This window comes from Drosophila grimshawi, unplaced genomic scaffold (assembly GCF_018153295.1).
Source record: "Drosophila grimshawi isolate 15287-2541.00 unplaced genomic scaffold, ASM1815329v1 contig_1369, whole genome shotgun sequence".
NCBI classification, from domain to species: domain Eukaryota; kingdom Metazoa; phylum Arthropoda; class Insecta; order Diptera; family Drosophilidae; genus Drosophila; species Drosophila grimshawi.
Genome location: NW_025062891.1, coordinates 3,666,759 through 3,680,850, shown reverse-complemented (window position 1 = coordinate 3,680,850; position 14,092 = coordinate 3,666,759). Strand labels below are relative to the sequence as shown.

Below are 14,092 nucleotides of genomic sequence, written 5' to 3'. Positions count from 1 at the left end.
TTTTCAGTCCAAGCAACAATTTGTAGAAAAGCAAAAAGTGTTTCTAAAATATTTTTGATTATCCCCAAAAATGAAAAATGTTTCTGGAATTTCGTTTCCCAATGAATGCGTATAGATTTTTAACAGTTATATAGTCGTTATTTATATTCAAATCGAAAATATACACGGATATAATAAAGAACATCATTTACAAATAAGTTTTTTTGTTTGCATTTTAGTTTTTCTTTTTTCGCTAATCGTAAACAAATTGATAAACATTTAAAAATTGCAGGGGCTGCCAAACGCCGTCAGAGATTATTATATAGAAAAAAAAACATTGAAAATTACAAAATGTTTACGACGACGGCATTGTGAAGGGGAGCGGAATGAGGCGTAGAAACGAGATGAGATAAAACAAACAATAGAAAAACACCGATAATATATTTATCATGTACTAATTAATTATATACAGTAACTGCAGCATCATCCGCTCCCATTGCAAACCAGCCAGCGGAGAATACGTATAACGATTAATTGAGGAGTAAAGGAGAGGGGTGGAGAGGGGAAGGCTTACAGAGCTAGGCGTGGTTAGAAATTTACGATCGTAGGGGATAGTGGGGAGTGGGGAGAGTGGCTCCATAAAGATCCAGCAGCAGTAATTGCACAAAGGCTTTTAGGCGTTTAGTATGTAGAAAACCAGTTCCAATATAATAGGATCCTGAATGCCAGACGATTCGCCGTGCAGCGTGGCAATCAGATGATTATCGAGTGCATTCATATAAAGCGGCGGCAGTTTGCTGCCCCTTGCACCGGCCTCGTAGCACACCTGAAATTGTGCGAAAATTGTTGACAGTTGACAGTTGAGAAGAGTTGAGTCAGTTTCGTTGCACTTACGTTCTCCTGGTCGAGTGTGGCGCGCAGTGCCAGCTTGTTGGTGCCCGCCGCGGCGAGCAGATCGAGAAATGGTAGCAGCGCCATCGAAGCACTTCTCGCCAGCTGCTCTGCGATGCGCGTGATATCCGCATAGTTGTTGCCATTTGTGGCATACCAATCTTCGCACTACAACAACAAATAATGAGAAAAGTATCAACGATTAATAACAAATTTAAATTCAATTAATTAATGCTTACAGCAAAACTATTTGGAAGCTTAACAGAAACTGGCTTTGCTTAAAATTAAGTTCTCTAAAACCAATTCCAGCCTCAAACTGACAAACTTTGCTTGAAGATGACACAAGTGAGCTTAATTCTGCACAATAATTAAATTTAATCAACTAAGTAATATAAAAATTAAGAACTTTCAAGGTTTTTATAAACAAGAGCGAGAAATTGGTTTCATTAAAGTAAATTAAATTAATTTCGTTGTATGAAATTAGGTTCTCAAAAACAAATTAAAGTCTCTTTAGCACTTTGTGCCATGTGACAAACATGGCTTAAGGCTCAGATAACACAAGTTGATTGTTTAGTTAGACTACAAAGTAATAAAACAATTACATTATCAAAACTATCTTGAAGCTCTAAAATAATCTCAAGCACCTGCAGCACTCTTTCCCATTTGACAAACTTATCTAAGTTAAGTGATCTTGATTATTTAGTTAATCTACTAAGTAATAACTTAATAATATATATATTAGTTTAAGAATTAGTAGCTGTGTGCTTCTTAAAAAGAGCAAACAATACTTATCACAAATGTCTTTAAGTTTAACGGAAGCATTTGTTGTATAAAATGAAGTTCTCTAAAACTGCTTCAAGCCTTGTCAGCACTTAAAACAATTGCCACATAATTAATACAAACTGTGAGCTTTAAGCCAACTCGTTTAGATCGTTGACAGCCTGAATGTGGCTACAAATCCTACTCACTTTGACAATGAATATATCGCTGAGGCGTATTGCATAATTGGTATTGGAATAGTTGAAGCTGGCATGCACACGCATGTTGGCAATACCATCCATGGGCTTGTCATCGATGGGCGACTTGACGCTGTTTTGTGGAAGAGTTGTGTTAGCCAAGTTAAGAGTAATATGGAAAGTGTTGCAGTGCTTACCCCACATTGATTTCCCGATCAGTATCCACCCATTTGATGCTGACAATTTCGCTCTGTTCGTCGCTGGCCGCAATGGGACCGCAGACAATTTCGATATCGGTTTGATTGCGCAACGCCTGACGCACTTCCTCCATTTTGGCGGGCATAATTTGGACCATGAGGCCGTCCTCAACAATGCTGCACTTGCCCGATAGGCCGCTGCTGCTCTTCAATGCCTCGTTGAGCACAAAGAAACTGGCGCCGGTTATTTTACGGGGCTGTCCTTGTATATTGATTGCCTGCGTGGAATAGGCATACATCTCGGACCGATCATCGTTGGTGTTCTGCATGCACACCAAATGGCCATCGGCCACTTTGGAGAAGTTGCCAGCAAAGGCGAGGATGTGATCGGTGGCATTGTTGATCGCCTTGATGACATCGTTCTGGCGATATCGCGGTATTATCACCGTCGTCTGTCGCTCCTCCATGTGGATGTAGAGGCCGCGTATCGCGGGCAGTGAATACGAATAGTTGCGAAAATCGACCAGGAAATTGATGATCGTTTGGGCAATCTCACCGTAGACGGACTCACGATTGCGCACCGAGATCAGCGGACATGGATAGTAGCGATATTGGGCGCCCAGGCGCAGGATAAGGCGCAACGGCAACACCTTGGCCCAGGGCACTTCGTGCCGATGGATGAGCACCCCAACCAGATACGGATTCTCGGGCACAATCACGCCCTGCAGACACTGATACGTCGGTCGGATGTAAATGAAGCCGCCATGCTCCCGTGAGCCCAAAAAGTTGGCATTCCGCGGACTGGTGAACGCCAGCTCCTGTGTGCTGCTGCGTGCACACTCCGCCTCCACATAGATCTCGAACAGATGCTGGAATATATCACGCGGCACCGATGCACCAGCCGCTGCCGGCGGTGGCTTGATTTCCAGCAAGATGATCAACTCATCGTTGCCCACATGATGCAGCCCGGACGTGGTGAAGTTCAGCACCCAGCGATTCATGCAGCAACTCACTGAAATTGTGATTTCATGAGAGGATTAACAACAAAGTCGGACAGGTGACATGGTAAATGTGATTGACTACTCACTGTTGACCACCTTGACGAGCACATAGAAATTGTTCTTCAGAATGAACTTGAGCGTTTCGCGTTGCAAACGCTCGATGAGATCCGCATCGTTGCGCACCTCCTTGTACTCCACATCACAGTTAAGATTACTGCCCTCGCGACTGCCGACACAGATCGGTGGCAGCGAGTTCTCCTCGCTGGGTATGCAGCAGCCCTGTGCATCGCTCGGTGGCAACTTGCGCGACCGTTGCACCTCCACTTTGTGGCGCGGCGAACTCTGCGCTGTGTTGCGACCAGCTACAATAAAAAATTAAGTAGAATTGTTAACTGAGTCAATTTACAATTAAATATATAATTAAATTAAATTAAATTTAGCTTAAAAGTCAGGAGAATGTAGAAAACTTCAATTTAAACAGATTTCATATTTTAAATAATCTAAAAATATCTTATATTTAATATACTTTAAATGAATTTTGACTTTAAAGTTTTTAGAGAACAATTTCAAGTGCATTATAAAAATATGTTAAATAAATTAATTGGTTTAAATTAAGTTGTGAATAGCAACTCAATTTGACTAAAAAATAATTAAGTTGAGTCAATTTAAAATAGTATTTTAGTAACTAAAATCAAGTAAATATATATTTAATATTTTCCAGAATGTTATTTGCAAGAACTTTATTTCAAGCATATTTAAAATATATTTGATATACTTTAAATAATAATTTATTATTGGAAAAGCAAATCAATTGCGCTAAAAAGAGTTAAGTCGGAAAAGGACATCGATTAAATATACAATTGATTCGCTAGAATAATATTTGAATGGAATTTAGCTTAGAAGATCTTCAGATTGTCGAGAAACTATAATCCAAAGGTATTTTTAAATCTAATTTACTATTTGAAAGGGAAATCAATTAAATTAAGTAAAGAGTTGAAAATTGAGTCAATTTACAAACACTTTTTGGTATTGCAAAGGGAATGGGATCAGTAAAAGGATAATGGAAAAGGAAATCAAGTAAATATATAATTAAATCTTATGACAGAAGGATATTTGTATGAGACCTGATACCTTAAAGAATATAGTTATATTTTAATCTAATGATATATGACTTATAATTGAAAGGAAATTAATTAAATATTTAAATAAATAAATATGATATTTTCAAAGGATTCAACTTAAATCTAAACATATTTTATATAAATTAAAGAGTTTTAATATGTTATATATATATTATTGGTCAACTAAATTAATTATATATTTTAATAAATACTCGAAGTTGATATTTGCTTGATATTCAATTTTCTTTCAATCATTTTCTAGAGATAATTCTTTAAATGCCAAATAATTGATAATTGTTAATAAAAATCACAAAATTTATAAATTTAAATTAAAATTTTTGGAATTTATCTTTAAACTGATGCGAACCAATTCGCTGATTAAAATTTGATGACATTTTAAACACATAAAACAAATTAAATAAATATCTTATTCAGTCTAATATAAATTAAGGCATAGAAAAAGTAATGCAATTAAACTGAAATTCTAATCAACATTTAATTATTAATTCATTATTTATTTTGTAATAAATATTAATATATTATTAAAAATCATCTATTCAACTTTTGTAAACGAATTAATTTATCAAGCTGAAGCTTTTATAAATATCTTAAATCTGTCTATATGAAAAAATGGAAAATTAAATTAAAATAAATTAAAGTTGAAATTGAAATTGAAGTTTTCTTTTCATTCCCCACTTTAAGCAAGTGTCATTCTAGCATAAAAAATTCGAAATGATTTCCTTGGCTTACCGCTTGACTCTTGGCTGCCCGCTGTGGCTGCCTGGAGCGTTGCTGCCGCTGCCGTGGGCGGTATGGAGCCACGGAACAGCTGGGCGACCAGGCCCAAGGTGGTGTTGGTATCAATACTGCTGCCGCTGCTGGCGCCTCCATTGCCACTGCCACTGCCACTGCCACTGGAGGAGGCGCCGGGAGTGGGCGGCTTCTGGGAGGAGCCGCTGCTGTTGCTGCTGCGCTGGACACCGCGACGCGGCTGCTTGGCCTCGCCCCACTGCTGCTCCATGGTGCTGGCCAGTTCGCTGCCGGGTGCGATGCCATCGCTGAACATGACACTCTTGCGCTTGCGACCCTTCTTGCCATCGGAGCTGGACGAGTTCGAGGAGCTGCCATCCGTCTTCTTCAGCACACCGACGGGCACAATGACGCTCGGCGTCGGAGCAGCTGCGGCATCCGCCACCTGACGATGTGGCGGTATCGTTGAGCAATACTCCATCGGATTGTTCGGATTTGGAGTGCGCATCGGCGTCGGCGGCAACACAGCTGGCTGGGCACCGGCATAGATGTCCGAGATGCAAGCATCGCCGCCAGCGCCGCTGCCAGCGCCACTGCCAGCGCCGATGCCATTGGCGGCCGTCTGGCGTACGCTGAGTATCATGAAGCATTGGACACAGACGCGCGACTCGGGCTCGTTGGCGAACTCCAGATGGAATCGCTGCGAGCAGCAGACGGAGCAGAGCACTTTGCCGCAGGCGCGACAATGGTGGCGCCGCTTGATCATGGTGAACTTCTGCTGGCACTGCATGCACTGCGTGGCCATGTTGTCGGGCACCCAGATCGGTGGCACCTTGCCCAGATTGGCATGCGGATCGCTGTAGCCAACCGCCTCATAGATGGGACTCTCATCGGCCTCGCCGTCGTCGCCATTCTCCTCCGCTGCACCCACCTCTGCACCCTCTCCGCCTGCCGCCAGCTGCTGCTGCTGCTGTTGCAGCTGCTGTGACTGATCTTGATCCTGATCCGCCGTTGGTGGCGGAGGTGTTTGTCCCGCATTCGTTTGAAAGCCGCCGCCATTCAGATCTAGGGTCTGTGGACGCTGTGGTCGCTGCTCGGTATCGGGACCAATGATCTCCTGCTCCTCCAGCTGCACCACTCCCTCCTCCACCTCCACCTCCTCCTCCTCCAGTTTGCGCCCAGATAGCGAATCAGTATCGCTGGCACTGCTACTGAACGGTGAGGCCAATCCTTCCTGCTCCTCCTCCGGCGCCGCCGTTTCGTGTGCTCGCAGCTCGGCAAATTCCACAGTGGATGCCTGCGAGAAGTTGTCCACATTCATAGGATCCGCTGATGTGGTCTCCTGCTCGGACAAGATGCGCACCGATTCCTCCTCCGTTGCGGGCGATGCCGTGGCACCAGTGTCAGCATCCTCATCCTCATCCTCAAGCACAGCATGCTCATCGTCGACATCAGGCTCATCAACATTCTCAATTTTAATCATGTCCTGGTGGATGTAGTTCGTGTTCGAGCTGGTTGCAGCAGCTGGAGTTGTTGCCACAGCTGGCTGCTCCATGTGCTGCTCCTCTTCAATGTCCGCCTCCACTTCCTGCAGCATGCTGTCCAGTTCCGTGTCCGAGATTTCGTCCATGGTCGAGCAGAAGGTTAAAGGTTGACTGCGCTTTGGCGCCACATCCTGTGACTCCTCCTCCTCGCCCGCCCGCTGCTGCTGCTGCTGCAACTGCGGCTGCAACTGCTGCTGTTGTTGTTGCCCCAAAGCTGCATCCAACGTTGGCGCCGGCTCCTGAAATGAGCAGAAAGATTAACCAAACTTATCCCGATTGATATATAAATAAATAAATAAATATATATATATATGGATGATCTGTAATCCATGCAGATTCAAAGATTCTTCTTTTTTACTTTTACTTTTTGTATTTTTTATATTAAAATAAATAATTGCTTAGCTCACCACTGGTGAATTATTCGTATCCAGATCATCATCTGCATCATGGAGATGATTCTTTTTGGCTGCCTGTTGACTGGGCATGTCCAGTTCGGTGCTCGTCTCCGCTGAGAGCTCGTTGAGCACCTTGCCCAGAGCTGAGCTGGCTGTGACTTCGCCTGGCAAAATGGATGGTGAGGCTGATGTTGTTGTTGTCGTTGTGGTTATCGATATGGAGGATAGACCCAATGCCAAATCCTCCACAGCAATCGATTCCACTAGCGGCTCCTGCTCCTGCGCCTGCTGCTCTCCCCCATTATTTGCTTTGGGCAGCTGCTGCTGCTGTTGTTGCTGCTCCTCCTCCTCCTCCTCGGAGTTGGTTATGTTGCCCGGAGAGGGACCCGAGGAGAAGGTGGAGCACGAGGAGGTGGTTAATGATTCGGAGGAGGATACCGTTAGCTCCTCGCCAGATTTGTTATTGTTGCTCGTTTGCTTTGCCTGCGCTTCGCTGTACTTTTTAATGTCCTCGTGCGCATCATCATCATCATCATCATCAACATCAACATCATCATCGTCATCGACCACTTCATCATCTTCTTCATCATCATTATCGTCGACAACTTCCAGCTGCCTGGAATGCTGCTGCTGCTGCTCATCAGCTGTCTGCTTCCAGTCGTAGCTTTCCCTGGTTTCCAGCTCCGTTTCGAGTGATTTTACATTGTTGCGATAATCGTTGAGGCTGTTGAACACCTGAGAGACGGCAACAAAATTTTTGGCTGCGCCAGCGCTGCCATCGCCCAGTGGGCGTGTCTCCCCAGCGCCCACATTCACAGCTGCAACACTCGCGGCTGCTGCTGCGACTGCAACTGCTGCTGCTGCTGTTGCGGCTGCATTGCGGCTCTGTTGCTCATCCGCTAAAAAGAAAATTAAGAAAAAAGAGGAGAAAAAAAAACAACTGTTAAATATACCGTTAGTTGTATGCTGTTGCTCGCACCTTTTAGCTCTGCTTCCAGATTGTCCAGGACCTGATCGATGTCCACCAGATCCATTTTGACTAAGCGGCTTGCATTTAAGCCTGCAACGAAACACGTAACAAGCGAATTGAGAAGAGCAGCTTGCTTTCTTTACCCGAAAAAAAAATATTTTCACTGTGTGTGTGTGTGCAGAGGCTGTCATGGGTTGGTAGAGGCGTAGAGGGGGCTACGGTGGGAGGGATGGGCAGAGGGAGAACGAACGTTTCACAAGCGACGCAAAAAGTAAGACAACAAAGCAAATAATGATTCATTGGCTTATTGAAAGGCGTTGGGCAGCTGAACTGTCAGTCAATTGCCTTATCAGCGTTTACCCTGCCCTACCGTTTTCGGTCGTAAATTAACAGAATTACCTTATTTATCCAATTCTTTTTGTACAAATTCTCCTTTTGCAAAATATGTTCGAAATGAGTGGAGCTGAATGTGACTGTATTGCACATACCGCATAAATACCAAATATGTGAGTGGTCTGAGCGCTCATATCAAATTTTGGTATTTTTTTGTGTCACTTTGTGAGAGCCAAGAGTATAGCATATGGTCAGCCTGGCAGCTACAGTCGCTGTTAGTTAACATAGCTGCTTAACATTAGTCGAAATTAAACCGTCGAAGCTATCGGACGCGGGAGTAGCGCGCGTTGCCAGTTCAAGTGTAAAGAAATTTAACAATTTATTACAACGAATTTGTTGTAATTGCAATAAATAATGCGCCAATCGACGTGCAATTAAATAAATAAGGTGCTCTCAAGCGCAGCGTGTACAAATAGCGGCGAAAATACAACAAAATTCGTGTGCTGACGCAAAACCCAAACGTAAAAAAAAAAAATAGAAAAACATAAAGAAGCCGCCACCGTTTTGTGTGTGTGTGTGTGATGAGAGTAGATGTGCTTGAGTGTGTGTGTGTTAGTGTGTAGTTAGTTGTGGGCGGAAAATCAAGTTGAGGCAAATGCGAGTGTAAAATTCATTTTCATTTTACACATTTTTCTAATGCAAAACTAATAAATAATAATTTTATTTTTATTGATGCTGTTTGTAAATGTAATTTTGTGCTACGCTCACCAACACTGTCAGCCCACACACCACACACACACGCATGCAGAGCGTGTCAGACCAACACAAACTCATTTTCATACACACACTCACACTGAGAGACATTTACACAAGCACCTTTTTGGTTGCGCTCTTCTCTTGTCGCTCCACTATCTCATTTTATCATTTTTGTTTTGCTGCTTGTCTCTCAGCTGCTCTGCTCTGTAATCTTGTTGTTTATTCTCTTTTGCACTCTGCTTTGCTCACTGCTCACGGCTCACCTCACCTCACTCATTCTCTGTCTGTCCCACTCCCTCCCTCACGCCTCTATCATCATCGATAGTTGCTTTGATTTTAGCCGCGCGCGCAACTAAAAATTTCTGTTCATTATCAAAAATTAAATGTAAATGTAAAATGTCTGTTATTTATCTCTATCTCGCTCTCGCATACACACACACAAGCCGATCGCAATTGATTTGTTTTTGTACGCGTATTGTTTGAAATTAAATTGATAAATCGCGATTGCGAAAAAATGAAAAAAAATTATTAATGTTAATAAAGTGTTTGAGTGTCTGTTTAAGCAGTTTAATCACGTGTGTCAATTAAATCGTATTTGTTTATTTCCGCAGCGCATTTTTAGTGTAACCCAATTTTGTATTGCATTTACAAAATAAAAATAAAAATTTACAAAAAAAGAAAATATTAAGAAGCTGAGCTCTTTATGCTGCCACCATTCGTCGATCAATAAACAACAAGAAATTTGGATTCAGTTGTTCATTTTTCTGTTCAACCAAACAAAAACATCAATAACTACTGCTTCTTCTTCGCAACGCCCACGCAACGAAAATGAAATCAAAGCTGAAAACTGCGCTACTGGCGTCGACGTCATCGTCTAGCAACGGTAAATGGATGTTGGTGTCAGCGTTGCTGTTAATTCTGCTGGTGGCCGCCACCCAAGCAGCTGATGAGGTAAGTGATAAATGGAATGGGATTTAAGTGGAAATGGAACATATCATCTATAAGCAAACAATGGGAATAAAATGGGTGTGGAACGAAATTGCTCAAATTGCTGATCTTGATCAATTACCGTTAAATAATTTCCTTTTACTTTGATTTTTATTTTTTGCATTGATCGTCTGCTGTTTTGTTTTTCTTTGCACATATTTAAACGATTTTTTAAGTATTTAAATTGAAACTGAAGCGAACAATTTCCATTTCAATTTTGGTCGTTATTCATTTTGAATATTAAGTGTTGGATGTGAAGCACTGAAAATAATCGAATTAAATTAAAATAATAGATTTCAAAATACTTAATGCTCAATTTAGATTGTTGGTTTAAAACTTTTATCACATTTTGCAAAAGATAATGTTCTAACCTCAAAAGTGGTCCACCTATTTCGCACCAGGCAATTGCAGTCGATTCATTTGTTGTTATTTGCGGCTTGAGGTTTTTCCACATTGTTTTTCTATCTCACACTCTCTCTGTCACTCACTGTTAGAATTTGCAGCTTAAAATTCAAAGTAAGACGAGAAATGTCTGCTCAACTTTATTGCAAACTAATCAATACGCACACACATACAAATACATAGTGTGTGTGTGCGAATGAAATGAAAACATTTGTGTCTGGCAACGCTTGCAATTTGTATTCCGTCTTTGCTGTTGTTGTCGTTGATGAAACGATGAAAATGAAGAGCGAAACAAGCTGCTGCTGTAAAAAGACATTAAAAACGTCTGTCTCTGCATGTGTGTGTGTGATGAATGCCATTGCCCATAAGCAACTAATCTTCTGCTGCTTCTGTTCGATGTTCTTCTTTATCTGCTTCTGTTGATCGTTTGCCAAAGTGTGATGGAAAATGCAGTTCTTGCCAATTGCTGTTTGCTGTTGCTGTTTGCTGTTTGCTGTTTGCTGTTTGCTGTACAACACACTTTATGTGACTTATTGGCCCAAAATGTGTGCAAGCACACACACACACACACACACGCAACGCATAAATAATGCATTGGCCTCTTTCGTTGCGAATTTACCACTAGTTGTCTGTTGTCTTGTTTATCTCGTTCCGGTCCAGTCTCACCCCATTCCGTTCCGTTCCCCTCCTCCTGCGTATCTGTCTGTCCGACTGTTTGTCACTTGTTTTTGCCAAAATTGGCTTAGTTGTGGTTATGGCTCTGCTCCATCTTCCTCTTCTTCTTTTTGTTGCTGTTGTTGTTGTCCTCACCAAATAAAAAAAAACACATTTTAAGAACGTGCCCAGTAAACTGATGAAGAGCTTGACTGAGTGTCCAAAGGAGTGAGCGAGAGAGCGAGAGCTTTTTTGGAGTGTGCAGGATAATATAATGATTTCTGTGTGTGTATGTTTGTGTGTGTTTGTGTGTGTGTTTGTGTGTGTGTTTGTGTGTGTGTTTGTGTGTGTGTTTGTGTGTGAGTTTGTGTGTAAGTGGACAGACAGTGCAAGCAAACAAAAAAACACATACACATTTTGAGGTGGGGAGATGCTGTTGCTGAGCAATTGCCGCCTGCTGCTTTCCACACACACACACAGAAACACACACACAAACGCACTTGGCTCTAGTTTTGTTTTTGGCTCGTTTACGCATTTTGCGCTCATTAACATTATTGGCATGTGTGCGTGACATTGACAGAGAGAGAGAGAGAGCGAGAGTTGAGAGTGTGTTTATTAGTTAAAGGTGACCAGGCGCATTAAATGCGGTCTCAGCTCATCTTTGGCTCATCTTCACGTGCTGCGTTAAATGGGCTGTTAACACACACACACACACATACACTTAAATATCTCTTTATTTATAGATTTCCGGGAAGGCTTTTCTTTTTTGGCCAATTCCGAAACGCATATCGACAAAGACGACAAGATATTGTCAATATTTTGGGTTTTCATTTTATTTTGGGAGTATCTCATTTGGTCAGCTGTTAAACGTGCCATGACGTCACTCATTCATTTTAGTCTTTGTGCTTCTGTTGACTTAAAATTAGAATCATCAATTGTTTCAATTCCACAACCTTGAAAATCAAAAATTCTTCATAAAAAGCAATTAGAAAGATGAGCATAATAGAAAAATACGTCTAGAATTAAAAACAAAAAAAAATTTTTTTTTTTTTTAACTACAGCTCGACACAAATTCGTTCTCATTCCACACACACCTTTTCCAGTTACTGCATGCAGCTATCTCTGTCGCACGATCGCATATATGTATCGATATGCGTGCATGTGTGTATGTGCATGCGTGTGTTCGAATGCACATTTGTCTGTTCGCATTCACACTCGCCTTGCATTTACTACTTAATAAGCAGTTGTTGCTGCTTGCACTTTGCTACTTGCTCGTGTTCTTGCTCTTGCTATCCTCTTCTCACCTTCGCTGGCTGGTGTCGCGCTCATTGACGCCGAAATCGTCAACGACGCAACAGAAGGCGTCGCTGTCAACGTCGTCGTTGGTGTTAATGTCAAAATGTTATCAACAGCGCTTTTTTTCTTAATGGCTTACAAATGTCAACGCTTTTGCTCAACACACACACAAACCTATATATAAACTCACATGTACTGTAATTTTACAGCTTGAATCGCGCTCTAATCTAAGTTCAATTGAAAATCATCACCAATAAATAATCAGCACAAATTGCAATAATGGAATCGTTTTATAAACACACACGAGCTAATTACAAAAAGCTTAATTGCACACACACACACACATGCGCAAGTACATGCACATGTGTATGTGTATGTGTGTAGATGTGCATGTACATAAACAAGATCACGCTGCAACTGTCAGTCAAAGAGAGCGAGCTTAAGAGAGAGAGAGAGTAAATAAAAGAGTGAGTGAGAGCGATAGAATGAGAGAGAGTCTGTGGATCAATTATACATGTAGCATATAAAAGGAAAATCCAATTAGTGCATTTTTACATGCCAAGACAACATAATGCAAAGGCAATTGTAACAAAACCCAAAGGGTTGCCGCCAAATAAACCAAAAGCAAAAACATTTGCTGCAGCCACAGAGCGAAAGAGCACGTTGTAAGAGAGCGAGTGAGCGAGCATAGCATAATAATACGTGTGTGTGTGTGTTGTGTGCAGGCGGTGAAATAAGAATAACAACAACAGCAGCCAACGAGCATAAAATGTGTATGTATGTGTGCGTATCAGTGTTGGGTAGGCAGCAGACAAAATTGAAGAAAAGAAGACAGCGATAAGCGACGCGTCGCGACGCGGCATGAAGTTGAGTAGGCAACAGAGGCAGAGGCAGCGCTGCTAGCAGCAAAGTTGAGGGCTGCTGCTGGCTGTTGTTGTTGTTTGTTGCTGCTGCTGCTGCTGCTGCTGCCGTTTGCTTTGCTTGAATTTGAGTTTCTGCTGAGGTAAACAACATGCAGAGACCAGACCCAGGCCAGGCCAGGCCGGCAGTTTCAAGACGAGAGCCAAACAAGCAGATTGAACTGAACTGCCGACGTCGCTGCCTGCCTGCCGCCTGCCTGCAAGAAGGGTAACGCAATGTCAATAATCATGCGTTGTTGCCGCTCTTCATTGTCGTTGTTGCTTTGGCTGTGTTTCATATGTTCGACTTAAGCTTGTTTCATTTTGCGGTTTGTTTACGACAAGTTGTATCTCCCTCCCCCTCTCTCTCTCTCTCTCTCCTTTACGCTCTTTCTTGCGTGCGTGGTGTGCTTGCTTTTTACTGCTGCCTTATTGGTTTTTACAATTTTTGTTTTCGTTGTCCCACTGCGGATTTTATTCGCACTCTCTCGCTCTCTCGCTCTCTCTCTCTCTCTCTTCCTGTATATCTTTGGTGTGCGTATTTTTAGTTTTAATATTAACTGCAATTTTCTTTGTTCACAGGATGAGGCATATGGCATATGTACATGTGTGTGTGAATGTTTATTCTTACTTTTTTCCACTTCTTTATAATTTACACTTGAATTGTTTACTGCGCATTCAAGTTTATTTTTGTGTTTTAATTGCAAAAAATGGCAGCAGCACACACACATTTACTCATCGCTCCCCCCTCTTCTGCTCCATGTCAATGTGTGGCCTTATTCATTGACGCAAATTGCGCGCAAATTTTTGTTTTTGATTTCAGTTACTTCCTCTCTCGCTCGCTCTCTCTCTGCTAGCTTGCCTTTTTTTTAGGTTCTCGTACATGACGCGTATTTCCTGTGCATGTGCCGTTGTCTATGTTTTGTTGTTGTTGTTCTTTTCTCGCTCTCTTTTGACTTCT

General features: G+C 42.1%; 2 protein-coding genes across 4 annotated transcripts in view; one reads left to right on the top strand and one right to left on the bottom strand.

Moving 5' to 3' along the window:
* Positions 1-403: 403 nt before the first annotated feature.
* Positions 404-8,250, bottom strand: LOC6559938. The gene is made up of 9 exons (XM_001987246.2): positions 8,204-8,250; positions 7,814-7,894; positions 6,847-7,733; positions 4,896-6,678; positions 3,111-3,386; positions 2,024-3,035; positions 1,839-1,959; positions 874-1,038; positions 404-805 (listed from the first exon to the last, which is right to left on the bottom strand). The coding sequence occupies exons 2-9, from the start codon at positions 7,866-7,868 to the stop codon at positions 653-655; spliced, it is 4,452 nt and encodes a 1,483-aa protein (XP_001987282.1). The 5' UTR covers positions 7,869-7,894; positions 8,204-8,250; the 3' UTR covers positions 404-652.
* A 187-nt stretch (positions 8,251-8,437) lies between these two features.
* Positions 8,438-14,092, top strand: part of LOC6559388 (syndecan) — a 123,595-nt gene continuing 117,940 nt past the window's right edge. For 2 of the 3 annotated variants that reach the window (XM_043216428.1, XM_043216427.1), the window contains exons 1-2: positions 8,438-8,658; positions 9,505-9,844. In XM_043216428.1, the coding sequence (XP_043072363.1) occupies positions 9,722-9,844 (123 nt within the window). In that variant the 5' untranslated portion in view covers positions 8,438-8,658; positions 9,505-9,721. The remainder of the gene's footprint in view (positions 8,659-9,504; positions 9,845-14,092) is intronic. The other variant, XM_043216430.1, reaches the window with a different exon arrangement.

Coding starts and splice junctions, on each gene's coding strand:
- LOC6559938 (XM_001987246.2), bottom strand. CDS start 7,868: ATGGATCTGGTGGACATCGATCAGGTCCTGGACAATCTGGAAGCAGAG. Junction 1,960..2,023: donor GATCGGGAAATCAATGTGGG/GTAAGCACTGCA, acceptor TCCACAAAACAG/CGTCAAGTCGCCCATCGATG. Junction 1,039..1,838: donor GCGATATATTCATTGTCAAA/GTGAGTAGGATT, acceptor TTGTTGTTGTAG/TGCGAAGATTGGTATGCCAC.